This window comes from Anser cygnoides, chromosome 12 (assembly GCF_040182565.1).
Source record: "Anser cygnoides isolate HZ-2024a breed goose chromosome 12, Taihu_goose_T2T_genome, whole genome shotgun sequence".
Classification (NCBI taxonomy): Eukaryota; Metazoa; Chordata; class Aves; order Anseriformes; family Anatidae; genus Anser; species Anser cygnoides.
In genome coordinates this window covers 15,000,728-15,022,841 of record NC_089884.1, presented here as the reverse complement: position 1 = coordinate 15,022,841, position 22,114 = coordinate 15,000,728, and the positions used below count along the sequence as shown (strand labels likewise).

At 44.0% G+C, this 22,114-nt stretch overlaps 1 protein-coding gene across 2 annotated transcripts in view; it reads left to right on the top strand.

Annotated features, from left to right (window-relative positions):
- The window catches only part of LOC106043077 (sodium-dependent noradrenaline transporter), a 67,570-nt gene that overhangs the window by 241 nt on the left and 45,215 nt on the right, over window positions 1-22,114 (top strand). Inside the window, exons 2-3 of one of the 2 annotated variants that reach the window (XM_067004371.1) lie at window positions 225-507; window positions 20,745-20,876. In XM_067004371.1, coding sequence (XP_066860472.1) covers window positions 231-507; window positions 20,745-20,876 — 409 coding nt within the window. In that variant the 5' untranslated portion in view covers window positions 225-230. Of the gene's footprint in view, window positions 1-183; window positions 508-20,744; window positions 20,877-22,114 lie in introns of those variants that run through there. The other variant, XM_067004370.1, reaches the window with a different exon arrangement.

Here is a 22,114-nt window from a genome sequence, read left to right as displayed (position 1 = left end):
CGCCGCTCCCCGGGGGCTCCCCGGTCCCCCCCTTCTCCCCCGCCCCGGTGCCCCCCCTTCTCCCCCGCCCCATTTGCACGGCCCCTTATTATTCCGGCTCTGCCGCCGGCCGGGCCTCGCTCCTGCCTCTCTGCAAGCGCGGAGCCGCCTCCAGCGGGCTGAGCTCTCCCCCCCCTCCCCTTTTTTTTTTCCCCCCCCGATCCTCCTCTCTGTGCCCGTTCCAGGCGAGGATGAACAAACAGAGCCAGCCCGAGCGCAAAGTGTCGGTGGTGGCCCCCTTGGCGGAGCGGCCGGGGCCGCGGAAGGACGTGGAGCTGCTGCTGGTGAAGGAGCACAACGGGGTGCAGTACACGGCCAGCACCATCCTGCCCGCCGCCCCCCGCTACGGCGGCCCGGAGCGGGAGACGTGGGGCAAGAAGATCGATTTCCTCCTCTCCGTCATCGGCTTCGCCGTGGACCTGGCCAACGTCTGGAGGTTCCCTTACCTCTGCTACAAAAATGGAGGGGGTAAGCCGCCCGCGACCGCCGCGCCCCGACCCCAAAAGCCGCATCCCCCCTGCCCCAGCCCAGCGCGGGGCGGTTTGGGGCCGCGGGGTCTTCGCCTTCCCCCCCCCCCCCCCGCCCGCTCGACGGGGCTTTTTCGGTGGCAAAGTGCGGTGTAGAAAAGAAAAAAGAAAAAAAAAAAAACTTGAGCGGTGTAATACAGCATCTAGAAAAGTTAGCGCCGGGCTAGGGAAAGGTTGCTCTGCAGTGATTTTAATGGGGGATTGGGATGCGTGCACTTCAGGGGCTCTTTCCCCTCCTTTGAGTAGGTAGGGGACTTGTTACCAACAAAGCCTCACCCCCTGCACGCTTTGGCACCGCCAGCCACAAAAAGCTGGCACCCGGGAACCAGAATTAGCCCGGAGCGCCCAGCCCAGCTTCAGGACCTGCACCCCAGCAGCCCCTCAGCCCCTGCAGGCAGCGCCCCGCGCCGGGCGGGTGCTGCAGCCCCGGGAGCGGGCAGGTGCCCCGAGCAGGAGCAGGCGGGTGCTGGGTGCTCCCAGAGCCCCCCAGGAGGAGCAGAGCCCAGGAGGAGCAGAGCCCAGCAGATGCAGAGCCGCGTGTGAGCCCTGCGTGGTGCAGATGGAGGAGCTGCCGGGTGGTGAGCGGGTTCTGTAGGGTGGCCGGGTACATCTTGAGAGCGTGGTTGCCTGGTGATAAAGGCTGAGGGTTCACGCTTGTAGCATGGAAGACTTGCTGCCCAGGAAAAGAGGAGTGTGGGATGGGAAAATCCCTGGCAAGCGGGGTTACACTGGTCCTCGGAACTTAAGGGGGCATGAGACGGGGCTGGTACTGCAACACTCGGTCTCAGCTGGGACCTCCAAAGTTCTGAGGAGGGGCAGAAAATCTCCGCTCACCAGCCAGACAGGCTGCAGGCAGTCAGTACCGACACAAAAACCCTCTTCTTAGTTCATTATGTCCAAAAATAATTCAGGTAGCTCACAGTGCAGCAGCACAATGCAGCATGAAGCCAGCAGGCTTCCCTGTCAAGCGCAGGTGGAGCAGGAGCATCCTTCACACAGCTCTGTGCATACGCACCCCTCTGAGCTCTCTCTTGCAAAGTTTAGGGACACAAATATAATGCCTATATAGAGGTGATGCTCACAGTGCTCGGACTCCTTTCTATCATTTTGGGTCACTTTTAATCACAGTCCTAGCCTGCTTCCTTTGTAATTTGCTGCCAGCTCAGGCACAGGAGGTAACAGTCTGCATTTTGTTCAGTTTCCACGCATTATGTCAGTTCAGCTAGAGAAACCAGGATCTCCTCTCCCCTCTTTAATTTAAATACCACTGAAGTGAGGTGGATAGCAAGCCACCTATTCACACCTGCTAGAGGCACCTTTCTCCTTTGCACCCATTCTTCCATACTGTCCAAGGGGAATCAGAACCTTTACGAGTGAAGGTAGAGGGGCCCTGTGCTATCAAAGTCTACACAATGACCGAGAACTGGTTGTTGGTACAGATTATAAACACTTTCGTTTAATCTGCTTTTCAATAGAGAACAAACAGCAGTAGGAAACATCACAATCAATACCTAGGATGTCATTCTTGAGCACGCAGATAATGTAACAACACCCTTTGCTAGCACTTGAGAAGACTTTTTTCAGTGTAAAATGAAAGGTGGGATAATCCTGATGGTCACAAGTCAGCAGCAACAAATGAGGTTGGGAAGACGAATGAAGACACATTAGCTATGCCTATTTAAGGACAAACTAATTTTTACAGTTAGCTTGTGTTTGGCTTAATGAAATTTAATCATATTGAGATTGTTTTTTCCTTTTTCTATCTGTTTGATAAACCATGGCCACCACCACATCAGCTAACAGTATTTAATTAGGACAATTTCCAGGCCAGACCCTGAGCTGAGAAGTGGGGAATGCAGATACAGGCAGGGTCACTGACTCTCTTCTCTCTTCACAACACTTGTCTCTATGCTATCTTAAACGTCTCCCATCCACTGCCTCCATGTTGTAGGTATATATCAATTTCATTTAGCAGAAACTCCTGTAGGAGATTCAGCCTTTAAAAGTGCTTTACTACATGCCATAAAAACAAAGGCACTAACAGAGATGGAGAAAAGTTAATTACATCATCCTAGTACTTCTGCTAGTAAACTTTGCCAACTCAAGCTGGTCAAGTATGGGGTACGAACTTGTGTGTCTTCGACAGATTGACACAAAACAAGGCAGTGAAAAGGAAGCATCTTGTAATGCCCCAAGTCCTAAACCACTAAGATATTTTAACACTTTTGTTTTCAGCATAGCTGGTGCTATCTGGTTAAAAAAAAAAAAAAAGTGCTATCCTTCCAAAATCTACACCCACCAAGGCTGTACAACTGCTTTTAAATGTTAAATAAGAGTGTTTAAGGACACTGAAGTGGTAGAAAAGGGCATCTCCCTCTACATCTGAAAAAAGTGACATGTGGACTGCTATGTTCCTAGGACCGGCTATGATTAATTTGAGATGCCAGCAGACACACACACACTAAGGGCCTTTCCATGCTTGTAAAAATAGGTGGTTCTCAATCAAGCGTGAGAACTTGCAGGACCTCAGAAGGAAGGTACAAATACACACTGCATTCCCTCAAAGCTGAATTTTACAAGGAGATAGACGCATATACACACCCACGTCTTACTAGCCAAATCCTCGAGTTTCTTTCTTTGGTAAACTCCAGGGAAGTTTCCTGATTAAAAACTAGAGATAGAGGCTTTTGTGTTAGATCCTGAAGTCCCACGCAGACAAAACTCCCATTAGTTCACTGATTTTTACTGACACAAGGTATACACTGCCCAGTGGTACCTTTATAGACATTTTTATGTTATATAACTTCAGAGATAACACTGTTAATGGTTAAAAATATGTAAATATGTATCTGTATTTTAACAAAAACAACTGTTTGTTACTTCCAGTAACAAAAAGCTAGAGAATAGGAAGCATCCAGCAGCACTAACCGCTGAATGAATAGCCAGAAACATCTGTGTTTTGGGAGTTGCCTGCTGGGAGACCCCAATGGGACTTGTGCACAAAGATAGATGGCAGAATGTAACCCTTCTGTGAATGACTGTGATTTTTGGAAACAGTCTTCAGCTATTAAGAAAAATAATCCCGAATCTTAAGTAAGATTTAAGAAACTAGAGTGTTTATCCTTTGTATCAGCTACCTCCTTCCATAGGAGTTGCCTGCCTTACCAGGGCAGGCACAGATCCAGTGGCTGTACTATAACATGAAGCCACAGAAAACTTCCAGGAAAGTTTCATATGAACAGACTGGATGAGATCTTGCCCTCACGGACTACTTGGAAGCGGGATATGCCCACTATGTATCCTGAACAACCTTATAAAATGAGAGGGAGGCTCTGCACAGGAGGTGAATTTCTGCAAGCTCTCATTAAGTAGATAAGGGGATACTCCAGAAAGAGGGGGGAGATTCTCAAACATTGCCCTGTCAGTTTGGCTGATGAATAAACACCACATCTGACACATATTCCGGCACCCCTCACAAGACAAAGGAAAAGCACCATTTGCAGCAGATCAAGGACTTGTTGTGCAGTCCAGTTCTGAGAGTTCAGAGCAGCAGGGCATGTCGCTGGAGAAATCAGCAGCCATGGCTGTTTCTGCTGCCTATTCTCATGAGTGCTCTTCCCTCATTATAACTCATTTCTGGCAACAGCCCGTTTGTGGGGTTTTTGTTGGTTTTAGTAACAACGACAAAAAAAAGATTCCCTTACTGTATGAATCTGTTTGTAAGTGGACAACATAAGTGTACTCAAGACAACTCCTTATAGCATATCCAACCTCATGAGTGTTCCCCCGATCAGTACGAGGCGATGCTGAAGTACAGAAGAAGAGCATTAAAATTAGACTCTCGTCAGTTTAGGGAAAGATTTATCTCGGTAATTTGGATTACATCTAAAATGGTACTGATGCCAAGTGAAGTTGAGTAATGCCTGGTATGATTAACTGATGTGCTCCCTGTGGGGGAGGATGATGTTCAGCCTTAGGTAACCACACTATTGTTGATTCTGTACCAGATACTCTTAGCATTAACATTCTTCGTTTTCCTTCATGGTCATAAGAAAAAATAATATTTCCCACTGAAATTTATGGAAAAAGAATTTACCAACATAAAATACTCCTTTTTGTGAGCCAAAGTATTTGCAGTCATGTTCAGACTACTCATTAGGAAGCATGTAATTGTCGGATTAGTCACCAGAGACTTATTGTATCATAAGAATCAGATTAAGCTTTTCATGAATTTACAAACAGCTGCAGATAAATATTTTAACAGTTCTCTAGCTGTCATAATATACACTTTTAATCTCCTCTGAGATGTTATTTTCTTAAACGTTTTTAGACCACATTATTTCTAGGAGAAATCATTTGCTTCAAAGAACAGCTTGCCAGCAATCAATGCACTTCAGAAGAGAGGTATCTTACAACTTATCCTAACGCTCTGTTTCTTATCCATACTTCCACAAGCTCTAGTGTGGGACTTAGCAATCCACAAGCAGAGGTACCACAGACAGCATACAACCAAATCCAAATATCCCCTACTGTACAGATTTTATATGTATATATAAATAAGTATGGCTAGTGCACCATTTGACCAAAAGCAAGATCTGACGCTGACCTGCAGCACCTTGCTTTTCTACCAGGCTCTGCTCCCTGCCTTACAACAAGTGTCTGCCAGTAAATTTAATCACTAATTTGAGAAAGAATACCATCTGGCACTTTACCTTTCAAAGGTGGCTGACCTTTGCCTTGTAATGTCAGTGTTTACATTCCAAAATAGCACTGATGATGGTAATAAGTGAACTTTGAAGCAATCTCACAGCAAGGACTATGCCAAGAGTATGAGTCATTAATCAATCAAAGCATGGATGCAAATCGAGCGATTTTGGTTTCCTAATACAGGTTTTCAATTCCCATTATTGCATCGAACCAGGGACCTCAGACAGGTCTTGGACTATTACACTGACCTCCACACCGTGGCTAAGAGCTTTGTGCTGCAGGGCTTCGTGTGATGTTTGGGACAATCTCTGCTGTGCCACATGACAGTCCCTTCTTCCCGGATTCAGTGGCCAGCTCACAGTTGCTCTCTCCTTTTCACACATGACTTCATCACTCCTCTTTCCTCCCCATGACAATCATTTATCAGCTGGTACATACAGAGCATGGTTTCACTGAAGCTCACCAGCGCTGTAGCTCGCATGCCAACAGCTTCTCTGAAATTCCCTCTTCTCCTCCACTTGTCCATCAGGCTTGCTGGCTCTACAAAATAACTCTTCAGAACTATAATTTTCCCAGGGCTATAAGCTACTGTATTTTACACCTACTGCATATGAAGCATCATGAACACTTGACAAGGAAAAACTGAATATTTCTTACCCACATCTTTTATCAATTCTAAAATTCCAGTTTCTGGGTCTGGAGTAAGATACCATGAACCGCGTACAATTGTTACACTGTATGCACTCCCAGCTGAATACCTGTCTTAACAGAAGTTAAGCCAGTCCCTGAACAATTCTAACAACCCTTAGCTTGACAATTTTACAAAGGTTCTAGAGATATACAAAGGTTCTAGAGCAGGTTGCTGGTATTTAGCTTGAGGTCAGACCATATGAGGACCATCCTGTGGTTAGTGCAGGACAAGCATTCAGAACTGATGCTCTGGTCAAACTGGTGTTCCAGCTTCACTCCTCCTTGTTACCAAGACAATACAAGAAGCTGGTGTGACCCCAATGAGCTGGTTTTCTGACAAAAGCAAAGCCTTTTTCTAACCACAAGGAACGAACACACTTTGATTACCACTCAGAACTATTTTATTCTGAACTAAGAGGAAGAAAAGGCATCAAGTAGCAAACTGCTATCTTAGTTCAGTTGTTTGGGAATCTAAAATCTCTGCTTAAGGTTTTTTTTGCCCCTCCATTTCTGGTGCCCTTGTCAATTATGCCAAGCAGCTGAAGTTGTGAAATACCCCTGGAAAGCCATTCCGCCAGGACAGGTATCCCTCCTCAACAAGTTTTCTAAGTCACATTAGCAAGCTTTCAATGTTCCTATTAACAGATCCACGAGTTTCTTATAGTTTGGCCAGGGATACTCAATCAAGCTGAGACAGCAGGCATCTAAGCTTCATCTGTTCCTAGGCTGTTTCTCAGTGACATCTTTTTAAGCTCCTTATTGAATTCACTAGAAGCAAAGCAAACAGCAAGGCCATATCAGGAGTGCAGCAGCCAACAGCCCGTCTTTACCAAAGAACCCAAAATGTCACCAGTTCAGTGAATATGTGAATACAACTACAGCAGCCTAAAGAGAATTATTTCAAGGCAGATTACTTTTCTGTCCAGACTTAAGTATGAAATATGAAACAGGATGCTAACAGAACTACTTACACGTAAGATGAGAGGGAACATACAGTTTTAGCAAGTGTTCAGATACGCTACGAGGGAAATTATGATTAAAATCAGTCCACAAATTACTGAACCTCTTGCTGTGAATTAAAATGGAAACAAATGGTTTAGGGAAATCTGAGCAGTTCTGAGCAACAACATCAAATAGCTCATGCATGCAGTTCTACTGTGTGTAAGGGGAGTCTCTTCAGTTGTGCTCAGCTCTGAAGCGTTTGTCCCAGGTTCACCAACCGATTAAAGTTAACTGTAGCGTGGCTCTTTATTATGTTTGTACTGTAAGCTCCATAGCATTTAAATATACTGCAATTACTAGATGATATTGTACCTAATTGCTCTCAGCGATGTTACAAAATAATAAAGCACCACTCTATACTTAGAGATATATTTATATTAACATATTGTAATTCAGGAGGCAGGAGACAAGTTTAAATGGAGTCTTGTTGTGAGACAGCTCCAGATCTTTTAGTCCTCCCTCACTCTTTGTATTTTCCAGCTGCACTGTACGTATCCATCATATAGAATATACAGAACCATGGTACTGGTCTTCAGGGAATCTCACACTGACAAACAGCAGTTACAATTAATTTGCACCTAACTCTTGTCTTCTCAACTTGAAATGTGACAAGAAATTATTATTATTATTATTAAAGTTGAAATAAGTTCATTCACAACAACTCCCCCGCCTCAATCCAGTTTCAATGAAGATGATGTAAAGATTCTGGGATTATCACACTTACTGTAAACATTCAGTTTCCCTTCCTTGGGACGTTTGGAGGCAAATCATCCATGTCAGCAGCCTGTTACCCATATCTTGACAACCAATTATTCCCTCCTCCAAATCCTTAATCTTCCCCTTTGCTGCCTCTGAGTTGTCTTGGACCTTGCATGGCAGGATCTCATCCTAATTGCGTACATCTTGTGCACTGATGCCCAGCTGAGAATGGTTTCCTATGAAAGATTCTCCTGCCACTCAAAACTCTAGTTCCTAAAGATGGACATCTGAGTCCTTTGGGAAACCAGCACCAAAAGTGCGCAGCCCAGCCCAGTTTTCATGGAAGTCCTGGAGAGAGAACTGTAGTGTAATTCAGCATCTCAGCTTCTGTACGGATTCAACATACTTCATCTAAGCCTCGCTGATTTTGAAACTTTTATTTCAAAAAGGCAGGGAAAGGGGATAGTTGGAAAGGAAAGGAAACAGTTAAGGTCCTTGCACTGTGACATGTTCTTCATGATGACCATAGGAAAAAAAAAACCTGTAAATTACTTCTCAAGGGTATCCTTTGTTTTACTCTCACTCCTCCTTCTCCTTTCCCCTATTCTGTATTTAAACAAGTTTTGCAATCTCCCTCCGAAGCATGACAAAGGTGACAGCACTGACTCCGTGTTGAGAACTAGGGTCTCCCATTCAAAAGCAGAAATTGTCAGCGGGGATGCCTGGCTACACCAGCCACACATTTCTTTGCACCCATATTCATCCACAGCACACTCCCAAGTTTCCAGCGCACAGAATTCCATGATAACCCATTAATAAACAAAACTCAGACAGGAACGGGCAGGCAGTTGTCTCTTGCCAGTCCATAAATGCTTTCTGTGACTAGCATCCTGACTGCTGGTACGCAGTAAAACAAGCTGCCCTTATTATACAGGAACACTTTTTATAGAAGATTGTAATTTTTCCAGTGCTCCTGCCCTTTAAGGCTTTATGAGCACAATCACTCATTTCCAAAGGCACAATTGAGTGCAGAAGCTGGGCTATTAATGTAGACATTAACTGGCTGCTATTATGTGGCTATCTCTATTGTTTAAGAATACACGCTAATTTAAGCATCCAAAATAGGATCCAACGCTATCTGACTGGTGTTGCCAGACTACGCAAATATGAAGCCTTTCTTGGTTTGTTTAGCTATAAAGTGCTTCCCCAGAACACGCATGTTACACTAGCCTGGCAAACAGCAGCAGAAGAGCAGAGCTTGGTCCCACCCCACCGAAGTACACAGGAGTTGTGAGTCCAGCAGCAGCATATCACTCTTTTGCAGTTTCATTTCAGAGCTGGAGAAAAAAACGTGTGATTTCCAAGCACTGCAATTAGTGACAGAGCGAGCAAAAGCCACGTCTTGCTACAGCGCTCGTGCTAGTTTGAGAAACAGCTTTTGTGGAAGGATCGGGGCCGGGTAGTTGCATGGCATCCGTCTCTGCTGAAGGCTGCAGAAGGGTGGGAAGCGAGCAGCGGGTTTCTGGCCCGTCGGCAGCAGGCAGGAGGACAGGCTGCCTGCCTGCCTCGCTGACCATACAAACAAGCTGTTACCAAGGGCCCAGCATATGCACTGAAATACGCAGCCGAGTGCTGGGTATCTTATTTTTGGCTATTTATAATTTATTCTGCACCTTCTGAACTATGCATACTAAGTAGCACTCCTCACTGATTTAACTTTTGTTTCTCCTTCTCCCTTTTTCTCCTCTGTAATCCAACTCCTCTTGCAATGCCTGTCCTTAAGTACACCAGTGATGTCAACACGTTAAGATCTGCATCTCTTGAGGAAATTACCATACTGATGTCAAATTCCTATTTAATTTTAAAAAGAGAGAGAGAGAGAGAGAGAGAAGCTGGACTTTTTCTGGCACACCACTCTACGTAGTACAATGACACAAACTTTCTTCAGACCACAAGGTGGAGCAGTAGATCCTTATAGATCTTAGTAGATCCTAACCTGCTAATTAACCTGAAGGCAACCTACTGCATTTATAGGAAGGAAAATGACCGGAGGACCTAACAGGGTGGTTTGTGACTTTCAGATACAGAGCTGCCCAGTACCAGCAATGATCACTCCAAGCAGATCCTTCTTGGATGTCCTGATCCATTTCATTTAGTAGGAAGTGAATAGGAGCGGCTTTTAGCGATGCCTGATGCACACCCAGGGGTTCCCCTGTCAGCACAGCCACAGAGATGGCAAGGAGAGTTCAAGAGCATGGAGAGAAATGAATGCAACATTAAAACAGAGATTACTATCCATTCCCTCCAAGGAATGCTACAGGAGGAAATAATTTCTCCAAGTTTAGGGAGCTGTTCTTTGCAGTACCCCCAAACAATTTAGCTTTGGAAAACAGCCAGGCTCCACACAGGCTGTCACTGCCATCCTACAGTAAGAGCTGGTTTGGGTTTTCTGTTCCAGTGTTAGTGTAACACGCCTTCCAGCAGGTCTCAGTACCTTGCCTTCCTGGCAGAAACAGAAAGCAAAGAACAATTAAGCATATTGGAATAACTATGATATTACAAAATTTAAGGCCACGCGTTAAAAACACTTGTCAAAACATCAAAATCACAGGTCAGGACTACTCAAACAGCTGTTATCAGGATTCAGGACTATCTGTCCACTGATAACCAACGAGGCTGATGCTAGAGAAAGCTCAGAAGTTCCTTCCCCCGGCCAAGGAGCCACTCTATACGCACACGGGCATCCTATTTAGGGGGTTTATCACAAAACTGAGGACTAGCTCATGCTGTGGAGTGCTCGTCTCCTCCCTAAAGAGAAATGCAGATGTGTCAATGAGATCATGAGGCAGGTGTTGGCGAGACCAGAGACACTCCAGGATTTTGTTTTGGGGAAGAGTTTGATCATTTGCTCCGTTTCTGCAGTTTGTTTCTCATTTGCGTATAGTTCCACAGCCTTAGTTAAAATCAATAGATTTGTAAACCACAAGGGAGAAATCCTGTCCCAGCTGAAGTCAATGGGTGGTTTTTTTCCATTGACGTCACCAGAGCCAGGATTTCAACCCAAATAACAGACGTCTCTCTCTTAAGGACTCCTAAGTAGACAGAATTTCCAGACTAAGAATTATGTGAGAAGAAAAACAGAGTAAAGCAATAAAAAACTATTCAGACTAAACCGCTACAGGAGACTTCCACTGACCAGTAACCGATCTGCGCTCAGTGCAATAGTACAGCACTTCAGCTGGCATGCAGAATGTCGGGGCTTCCGTAGATGATGGTCATTAACACACAAAACAAATTTACTCTGTGAGAGTGAGACTGTGACCTCGGCATTCTCCTACACAGTGCTCCAGCAGTAAAAATGCACTATTTTAAGAAGTGCTTTTTACTCACAGTTTCATAGAGACAAATGATTAGGCAGGAATCTTTTTCTAGCTCTCGCAGCTAAAGAGAAGAGCTGGGAAAACACAAAACAAGCATGAGACTCTGAAAGACAGAAGGCAAACGAAAGGACTGGACTAGAAGACCTTACGTTTTAAGACACTTTGACTTATTCTGTAGCCTAATGCATGGTTTGGGAATTTTTTGATTGCCAGGTGTAGGAATAGAGCTGGCATTGATTACTCTCTCCCTTTGCTCTTCCCTAAAACAAAGTGACAGAAAACAGTGTCCAGGCTATTCCTAAACCGCAGCGTGATCTTTCACTGATGCATATAGAGGCTGCTGACAAAATCCGTGTCTCTAACCCTAAATTAAGATATTTGGACATCTTCAAGATCACCTAGTTTCCCTCCTAAATCCTGTTTTACAATCATGGGGTATTACGTGCTCAAAAGCTGTTCAGAAACATGAAAAAAATAGAGCTGTGATCGATCAAAACCACCAGACTTTGCCACACTGATTTCTCATGAGGTCTGTGTACCCGGTGAACAAGATTGCCCCCCAACCTGCCAGCACAAAAGCCTGCGGAGTGGCGAAACAAGAAGGATTTTGCTTCAAACTGTTTCTAAGCCTCTGCTTCACCTGGGCAGTGAGCTGTGATGGGCCCCGAGGTAAGGCTCGCCCTCTCCCCCAGCATTTCAGCCAGGCCCACGCAGGATGGCAGTGCTGGAGTGCCCACTGGACTGCTTGGCCTGAGGGGAAAATTCACTTTGCTGCTTGGTCCCCATCAGAAAAATAGTCCCCTATATAAGAACCACCATAAAGCTTAGGTTTCCAACTTAAATAAAAACTTTCACCTGATTAATGCCCACAGAAGAGGGAGAGTTCTGGGACAGAAAACGAAGGATGTGGCTAGCCAGTACAGCAGGACTGATGCAGCAGCATTGTGGTTTGATAGTGGTTTAGGTGAGCCTCACTTTGCCTTTCAGAGCAAGGGAACATCAAGAGAAGCAGTTCGTACAATCCTCCTGTTGCAGTGATGCTACTGAAAAGCTTTGCTTTGTGCCCACAGTGCCCAGATTCTCAGAGAGGCCGTTTGCTGGCTGTGCCTTGCATCTGGAGTATTACCAGCACTACCTTAGACCAAATACAGTGTGCTTTTTGGTTTTTCCCCCAAATGGAGAGGTTTCCCATAAAGAATGTTGTGACACAGCTTCTGTGAAATTCTTGTATTTGTCACTGCTTACAGAAGGTACCAAGTAACGAAACCACAGCCACTAGGGAGCCACCCTCGTCTAGGCCTTCTAAAATTTTAGCACAATCTGATAGCAACCAAAATTTTGATAAGAGGGCAGGGGTCTTGCATTGCTCTTGGTAATTATGCAGTAGCATCCATCAATGTAATGGTAAATTTACCCAAATATTCAAAGCATCACACCCCCACAAAGGGTTACAAATAGTGATGCAGCACATAGCTTACAAATAAAGAAATATTATTTATGGCTAGACAGCACACTGCGTCATTTTGAGGCTGTATGTGAGAAATACACAGTTTTACACTGCATATAGCATGCCTAATAGCGATGTACCAGCAAACTGTAGGTAGAATAAACACTTTTCAGTAGTGCTGACAGAAAACATAGGTGGGTTTAAATAAAACACAGAGAATGACTTTGTACTGTATGGAAATGCGTTCGCCTTCTACTTTCAAGCCCTGTGTAAATATGCATTATAAATAATTTACAGTACAGTTATTCCGCTTCCTGTAGAGGCATGAGAAAGAGCATTGATCCTGAAGGCTTTGTTTGTAATGGCTGAGAGTAAAGCTTTGATTGATTAGATTTCTTAGAGATAGGAACATACAGCTCTCCTATACTTCTGTGACAGAGCACGGCACTTTATTGAAAATAATTTAGAGGATTCTGTTATGCAAGAGTTCATAAAAGGTAAGATAGCACAGAAAGTATTAACAATAACAAAAAGTATTATAAATAAATCTCTAATGAAGCCTAGAAGGAAAAGAGCACTTTTCTTTGGTCATTGTGCCCCAAAGAATTGGATTTACAACTTCAGATTGGATTAATCACTAAACGGTACAGCAAGTTTTAAGTGTACCTCAGGATGTTTATACTTGATTCTTCTCTAGCAGAATTTTGAAGCATTTACCTCCTATTGGTTCGCACATTAATCCTCTTGAAAGCTGCCTGGCACTTGTCTAGAGCTGATATAAGATGTCTTAAGCATTTTGTTTCACCTTGGCACAGTTATGAGTCTCATGGTGCCTAAAACGGGTACTCTGTCCTCTCCAGAGGATGCTTAACTTGGGGCTGGTTTTTATTTTGACAACTAAAGGCAACCTGCAAAAGAGAAGCAGCCTGAGAGGAACACCCTGCATTTGAGGTTGTGCTGCGAACCACAAACTGTACTGTTACCCACGCAGAGCAAAGTACACTGAAGATACCCCATCCCACGGTGTACCTCAACTACTGCTATGGCTCTAATTACTGTGGCTCTAATTAGCATGCTGGAGAAGTCCAGTGCAGGTGCCATAGGCAGGAGATGAGTCTCCCCGTATACACCCCATAGAATGTACCCCAAAGCAAGCAGCTCCCACAAGGGCACATGTTGGCTGGGTCCTGACTCCAGACTGGAAAGACCAAAACAAGGACTAACAGCGCCTAACCGAGGGGCTGAAATCCAGCGGATTCATCCCAGGCTCTGGAAGCAGGAGGCACATCTCAGGGATGTAATTTGTCACATGTGCAGCTCAGAAAGTGGGGAGGTAACGTGGGTACAGGTGCCCACCTAACTCTTCACCCTGTCAATACGTGTACCTGCTACACCAAGAAACACCTCTAAGTAAGGAAGGAATTTTAGACAGAAAAGCAAAACAAAAAAATCTATGACATTAATTCATCAGCTTAGTTTACTCAGTCTGTTCAGACAATGAGAAGAAGGCTGCAACGCTTGGATGCAGCGCTTCCACTCCTTCACAGGATGAAAACAAAGTAATGTAGGGCGTTTTAATTTCTCAGGGAAAGTACAGGTAAAATCAAATGCCATATATTCAAAATAGATATATTATTTTATTTTTTTTAACCACCAAAAGTAGTGAAATAAAAGGATCTGCCTGGTGTCTTCAAGTCAGGACTGTACGTTTCTCTGCATGAAGGTGGCTCATGTTTTTTGGGAAGTTGGATCAAAGTACCTAACAATCCCTTCTGGAACCAAAATTGGATCCGTGGATGCTGAAAATATTCATTTTAGTATACAGCACACTGAAACAAAACAAACAAAAATGAGCATACAAGTTCACCAAGGAGGGAGAGAAAACCATGACTAAGCCTGTATCTGAACCAAAGTAAAACAGTAGTTGCCAAAATCTCCCTGGCACCAAACAAGGACTTCCCTACACTTAGAAGAGACAGCTAAAGCTGAGGAAATATTTCCTTTCATGCACATGACTGTATTCTGTACATTACAGAAAATTCAGCATGTTTCAAGGAAAACTTGTCACATGGGGTTATGTTATTAGGGATTTTCCAGTGCAGGAATTAAGCAAAACCTGCTGATCTTGACCTATAAGCTCACAGCAAATAGCTTCTGATGTCTTCAGTCAGAAATACTCTTAGCCAAGGATGTTCTGCTACTGATAAATCAGAGTACATTTTGACAAACACTTTGATTTTCTACATCTCGAGTGCAGCCTACACCTTACAGGGGTGGTTTTGTTGATATGATTCAGTTGCAGGTGAATATATCCTTGTGTCACACCTAATAACTGCAAAGTTAGGAAAAACTGCCAGCAGTGGAAAGCTAGTAAAATGAGAGATAATTTGTCTCTTAATTTAGCACCTCTTAAGCTTCTAGTCATGTCTGTTACGAAGTAGTGTCCCTCTCCAGCTGGGCATCTGCAGGCTGACCCAGCAGCTCAGGGTTATGCGCTTCCCCTGACCAGCACCATCTGCCCAGCCCGGGAATGGCAAAACCCCCATGTTTGCACCTTCTGCAGTCACGCTCCTGGTAGAAGATGGCAATGGCCTAATTCTCTTCCCAAGCCAGCAGTGGTGAAGGTCAGCAGCAGAAATCCCTTCCCAGAGCCACCTTGGACCAGCCTCACTTGCATTGTCCCAACCCCATCTTGTTTCTTTATTTATTCTTTAGTTTCCCATCAAAGAGCACAGGCCAGGGTTCTGTTCTTATATGTTCCTGTGGTTATCTTTGAACTACACCCTGTTGTAAATGTGATCATTTCATTAATTTATGTAAATAGGACCTTAGCCAACATCTTGGGTGTAATTTATGAATGAATCATGCTGCTCTGAGTGGTTGGGTATATTTAACTCTCATTAATTTGTTCAAAATAGCTACTAATGGGTTTCTTGAGCTCATTACTCTTGTAACAGAAAGCCAAAGAGATGACTGGGTTTGCATGGAAGAGCGCGGGTAACCCTTTCTGTTACATCCCAGTGACCAGCTTATAAATAGACTGCACTTCAAGTTGCTTCAAGTGCTTTCAAGGCAGCAGCAGGTTAACAGCTCAAGACAAAAAAAAAAAAAAAAAAAAAAAAAAAGCAGGCTTCAGTTGACATCAGCCCGTGAACAGCATTGAACCATTTCTGGAAACTATTTGTTTTCATTTTCTTTGAGTGAAAGGAACGCTATTAAAATTGGAATTATGGAAAAACTGAAGGGTCTGAGCCCAAACAGAGCAGGAATATAAATAAGATCAAATCTAGCAACTAGAGGGAGTAGCTAAATATAAGGGCTTCAACAGAAACATGCCACTCACCATGGTATAGCTCCACTGTTTTTATGGTGCAGAAATACTTCCCATAAAAATGTTGCATACTTGAAGATTTTATATGTGCAAAGTGCTGCTGAAGTTTTTATAGCATGCCATGTGATCTGTTTTGCAGAAAATTGTTATTTTTGACTACTATCATCTACCACTGGCAGGGTTCAACATCATCATACAGCTGCTGTTAAAATCATATTCTTGGCTTTGACACGGGGGTTACATCATGCTCCTTTGCATCTCTGACTTCTCTCTGTTGTGCTGTGCAAACCCTTTTTGCTTTTACTCTGGTCAGTAAACACTTGGGTCTGCCTGCCTGCCCCTTTCTTGCCACCCCCAGGAAGAAAGGGGCAGGCAGCAGCAGCCCCCGCCAGGGCTCAGACTTCAGCTGCGACAAATCCCAGCCTGCTGCAAGCTAACCTCCCCCGGGGTGCTCTCTGCAGCTGTGCTAGCCAGCTGGCAACTGGTCCCAAGACCCAGAACTAATGTTCGTGTACTCAGAAATGCCTGCCTTTCCAGTTACCTCGTTTTTCTATCTCTGGTGATCTTGTACAACCTAGATTTCGAGATCTCTGCACTGGGGACTTCCTATTTTATTCACAAGAGGCTGCACAGATTAGCTGCCACCCACCTTGATGTTGTCCAGGCAAACTTACTGCATTGTCAACTGTTTGCTGATGTTGTTTCAGTACTATTTACTTACAGGTTGAAAAAAGCAAGCAGGGTTGATACAGAGATTAGCTTGTATTTGAATTCACCAACTGGAAGATCTTTGTTTTTAGACTCTGTTCTTGCAGAAACACTGGCAACTCTCCTATCTGAAAATATACTGCGATACTCGCCCAAAGTTTGTTGTTTTAGCAGACATCCCTGCCAGTTAACGTTTTGACTCGAATATCCATGGTAACAAAGGCAGAAGGCTAATAACAGCCTGGCATGAATAGTTCAAGATTGTTTCAGCTAACCCTGGCCTGGCCTTCTTCTTGTATGGGCATCGGCAAGTCCTTTTAGGACAACAGCAGCTGTTTGAGTTACTAGTGATTAAAAAAAATCATTTAGTGCTGCTTCCTTTCTGGTATTCAGGAGTGAGATGAGTCCTTGTAGGACAGAGGAGCATTTAGGGCTGTCTTCCTCTCTGCTTCCCCCTTAAGGAGGTTGCGAAGAACAGAGGGAGGAGACGAGCTCTTCAAGTGGGTTCTGTTCTATCCGAATGAAAAAGTCGATTTGGCACTGAACTCAAGAATGCAAAGCCTGTCTTGTAATTTGTTAATGAAACATAATAGATTAAAAAAGAAAAAAGAAAAAGAAAAAAAGAGCAAACTTGTGCAACCTTCCACATGAAGTTTCACATCGGTGGTTTTGTAGAAGCGGAGAGTTTCACCTCATCTAGTTTCGCCTAAGACATGGTTTTCTAACTCCATATATACACTGGTACCTTTTGGGAACGAAGTACATGGATCTCATGATATCTGTTAACAGAGACGTAGAGATTTGCAGCACTCAGAGGCCCACGTGTGGCTTTTGAGCTGCACATGACTCAGTAGCAAGACAAGTATGGCTCTCGTGCCAGAGCTGTACCACAGATGTCAATTACTCCAGATTTTTAGCGGGGAGGGGAAACGAGGAACCATTAGGGATTGCTGGGACCAGTATTGCTTCCTGTGGTGCAGCTGCGTGCTCAGCCCCATGCCATCACACCATGGGGGAGTCCAATCCCCTCGAGCGGTATCAGCACGTTGCTGCCAGTGCAGCAGCCCCACAGTTATGTTCCCCCAGCTCAGAGGTACGTAGGTAGCTCTTGGTAAGCTACTCGGCTCGTCTCAAGTGTCAGCCAAACCATGCACTCTCCAGGAGCTCGGCCTTCTGGGCTGTGCAAACCTGCCCGGCCTCTTGGACTCACGGAGATCAAAGCGCAGCAGTTCCCGTGGCCAGTGGCACAGGCAGGGCATCACGTCACCCTAACATGTTTTGGCTTCATAGACCAGGAAGGTGTTAACTGTGAGACTGCTCCTTTGGAGAAGTCTGGTTTGATGCCCGAATTCACAGCCATGGATCTACAGCAGGAGACCCACCAGGACACTGGTCTGCCTCTGCATCACCTGTGGGATGCCAGAAACAAGCATGCAGGATGATACAAAGCGTCCTTTCAAAACAGTACCTCCTGTTCATGAGATTCTGTACACAGACCGGTCCTGTGATGGGGCCCTCTCTTCCTTGGGTAGGAAGAGAAGAGCAAATACCAAGACATTGACAAAATATATGACTTCCAGTATTTGTTACCTAGTGAGAAGCAGCTAAACAAAAAATTCCAGAAATCTCCGAAACGTTTTTGAGTCGACTTATGTGAATTAGAACCCTTACTTATGGTGCTTTTTATCTCTAATCTTTTTATCTCCAATCGATCTCTATTTCAAAATACTTCACTCACCATCCTAGTTCCCTGAAGAGCAACCCCAGCTACCGACCTGTGCAACTGCTCTGTGCTGAAAACTGCACCACACCTTGGTAATCCCTTCTGGGGGAGGGAAGGAAAGGCAAAAAGAAAAACCTCCTTTAACTAAAGCCTGGGATGATTTGCAGCCAAATATACGATGTTTAAGCAAGCATGCATAAGTACAGTACACTTCACAGTTCATCACACTATTAGTCATACTGAGAGAACACATATTTTAAACTACCATTTAATATGCATGTCCGCTACACATCTCCACGACTATCTCATACGCAAATTTCCCTATTCAATTTGTGGCATCATTTTTTCCACGGCCTCTCGATATTAAAGCTGCACTCTGCACCAACTCTGATACATCCCAAACGCAACATGCTAGGTTTGTGAGTCAGCTCTGCACGCTGTAATATTATTGAAGCAAGACAAGTGAGGCACTTAAAAGGCTGTCACTTACAAGACCTACAAAGTAAGCCCACCTAAAATCATTTTTCTGGATACTGCATTTAACAAAAACAATACGGGCTCTCCCAGCTTGAATTAGCTTAGTGTTTCAACACTGAACATAGCTCAGAACAACGGGGTATCAAGAACATTGAAAAACAAATACTTTTTCCTCTAGAGTATTTAAACAGTTCAAGCAGTGCAATAATAGAAGGCTTATGTATTACACTGAAATGCTATTAAAGCATGCATCGTTTGTACTGTAGCAGCTCCTGTGAACACAGGTTGCAGTCACACTACACTCCTTATAAACAGCATGAAAAAGAAGGTTCATGCCCCCCTCAAATGATACAACCAATCTATTTCAGCTTTTTGACTACATTTGCAAAGTTTTATGCTACTCTTTATTTCTGTTGATACATCTTGCCATCCTTTCATGGCAAGATTTCAGCTTTCAAATACCTGAACTTTACTGAATGGTGAATACGTTGTCTTTACCATTAGGTTACAGGACATTACTTTTAGAACGTGGATTTGTGGTATGAAGGGAACAGAGCTTGGTTTTGCATTCTTATTCTCCAGTATGTACTCCACATTCCCTTTCTGAACAGTCACGCTGGGCAGCTCACACTAGTAACATCTGTGAAAAGCAGAGCTGAAAGGTAAAGGAGCAACAACTATTTGGACAGCATGACAGTACCTTCAGAAGTAATTTTATAATGCCATTCATTCTGCTTACTGGCCTAGTGTAGATAGCTACAGTCAAACTTAGCTTTTATAGACTACACATGCCTTCTCTAAGTTTATATATCTAGAAGCAGGGCAACTTACTTTCCTTTTGCAAGGAAAGTTTTTAAATTACTAAACCACTACAGCACATTTTAAAGGTTTGCACAGGCTCCTACTACCTGCTGCTAGGAAAAAGGGAAAGACAGCTGCTGCTGTTTCTTTTTTTGTTTTGTTTGTTTGTTTCTTTTGCTGAACAATTTTAACTAGGATTTTCACCTATTTTCTTTTCAATAGGTAACTCCTAAGGATACCAAGCAGTCATTTACGATAACTATTCTTTCAGTTCCTCATTCATCACAACAATCTAGTCATTTTAAACAGACATTATACATGAACTTAACTCTTCAGAACCAAGTAAACTATGTAATAAAGCATAAAACTACAATTTTGAGGAACCTTAAAACAAAGGACTGACCGAGTAACCAGCTAATCAGCACAACACCAACTGTGATTGATAATTTCTATCATCATATCCAGTCACGCATTTTGGAGGAGTCTTCTGTCTGTGACTTGGATTGTATAAAACAGTTAAGACATTTTCAGATAACTTCTGTGTTAGGCGATCCTTCTGCATTTCGGTTGGCACGAGTGTTCACTAGGTTGGAGAACAGATGTGTTGTCTAATGTATTTCATAAAAAGAAGGGAATTTATTATACCAACAACCCAAATATGCCATAGAAGCTCAAAGTCCATATGATGGACCAGCAGCGATTTATTTTCAAGCCAGAGGTTCCAGCAGACACCTTACACAGCATTATTTAAACTGCACTTAGTAGAACTTGCATGGCATTTTCTTCTCCGTTGCTGGCCTCCACATTCCATCCCTTTTCAACATACTGTACTAAAAGAAACTTAACAGATTTTTTCCTTGTCCCTTTCCCTTGTAGCTCTGCAGGTGTGTTCTGCATCACTTCTTCAGTTAAGGACTCATTTTCAGAGGCAGTTTTTTTCTCTTTGTAGCCAAAATGAAGAGGGAAAATTAGGGGGAAATAGGAGGCACACTCTACAGCTTTGTTCAGGGACGCTACCTCTGAGACTTTAAAAAAGATACAGGAAAAGGTCAAGAGAACACGGGTTCTGCTTTCGTGATATTTCCCTTCTAGCTCCCAAAAGCAGTGGCTTTGTCTTTAGCCAGTTAGAAGCAAGCAATGGAAAAAACTTTACTTAGAGAAAGTAAAATATAACCAAAATACAGCCTACAATGTCTAATCACTCTGTTTCCAGGTGCTTTCCTTATTCCCTACATCCTCTTCCTAATCATTGCTGGGATGCCCCTCTTCTATATGGAATTAGCCCTGGGACAGTACAACCGAGAAGGAGCTGCCACTGTGTGGAAAATCTGCCCGGTGTTCAAAGGTAAGTGTCCCTCTGCTCAGGGGAAAGGCACCCAGTATGTGTTCCTCTGCTCAGAGGAAAGGCAGAGCCAGGGTGCCGCACGCCTACACCAGCAACGGAAAGGTCTCTCTCATCTCGCCCCAGACAGCCTGATATTTGCTGACCTTTCCCCAACCCTTGGAGTCAGGAGCCTTTTTGTTATCACAGGTGGAGCAGAAAATGAAAAAAAGCCAGAGAAATCATTGTCAAGGTTATTGCGGAGGAGCACAGTGGAGAGCAGTGAGCAGGAGGAGCGGCTCAGCCCTGTTCCCCCTTTCCCCTGCCTACTGGGGACAGGGGGAACTGGGTTTCCCTAGGGGGAGGGAAGAGCTGGTGATGTGTAGATTAGAAATATCAAATCCCACCCAGGTCAGTCCTGCCCTGTCTCCCTGCAACGCACAGCCACCAACCCCGTTCAGCTCATTTTGTGGAGCTTTCTCTGCCAGAGTCCGAGTAGAGACAGGCTGAAACACTGAAACGGAGCTGTGAAGGCTTTATTTCGGCCACTAGACCTGTCCATCAGATGAGCTACCTGTGGCACTGGAGCTCGGCTTTCCTGGCTATGAAATACGGATAATGATTATGATAGCCTCTTTAAACCGGTTTTCAAATCCAGCAACGAAAAGCATTTATTAAAACCTGAGCATTATCGCTACCAAGTGTTTTCCTCTAGCATTAACTCCCCAGCATCACTGAAGCAAAGGCTGCACAGCGCTGTCTTGTGTGCCGAGTTGCAATCATTGTGCAAGAAATAGCTGGGGTTAGGTGTCTGGGGGCACTGAGCTGGGGTAAAGGGATGTCCCTGGGTGAAAAAAAACATATATGCTTTCTGTACATGAAACATATCCTTTAAAGAGCCTCAAGAATTTTCTTATGCATTGCTTACCAGCAAAACTTGTGAGCTACCCCTCTACCAGATCATATGTAAAATCTTAAGCAAAATCTTTGACATGGAGCTCTCTGAAATAGCTGAAATGAAACCACTCAAGCTTGCCTGATCCTAGAAGTTTAAAATTCAGATCATGTTCATCCCGTGACTGACAAAAGCTGAAGAGCTTAACAATGGCAATCCAAACTTGGCCGATCCGGTGGGTGGATATAGGTTACACTGAGTAAATGTTAGACTTCTTTCTCAAAATAAAGCTTTTCTCTTCCAGGAGGCTAGCACTGCAGAACAGGAGAACTGCATTTTTTTTTTTTCATATCAGTCAAACCCAAAA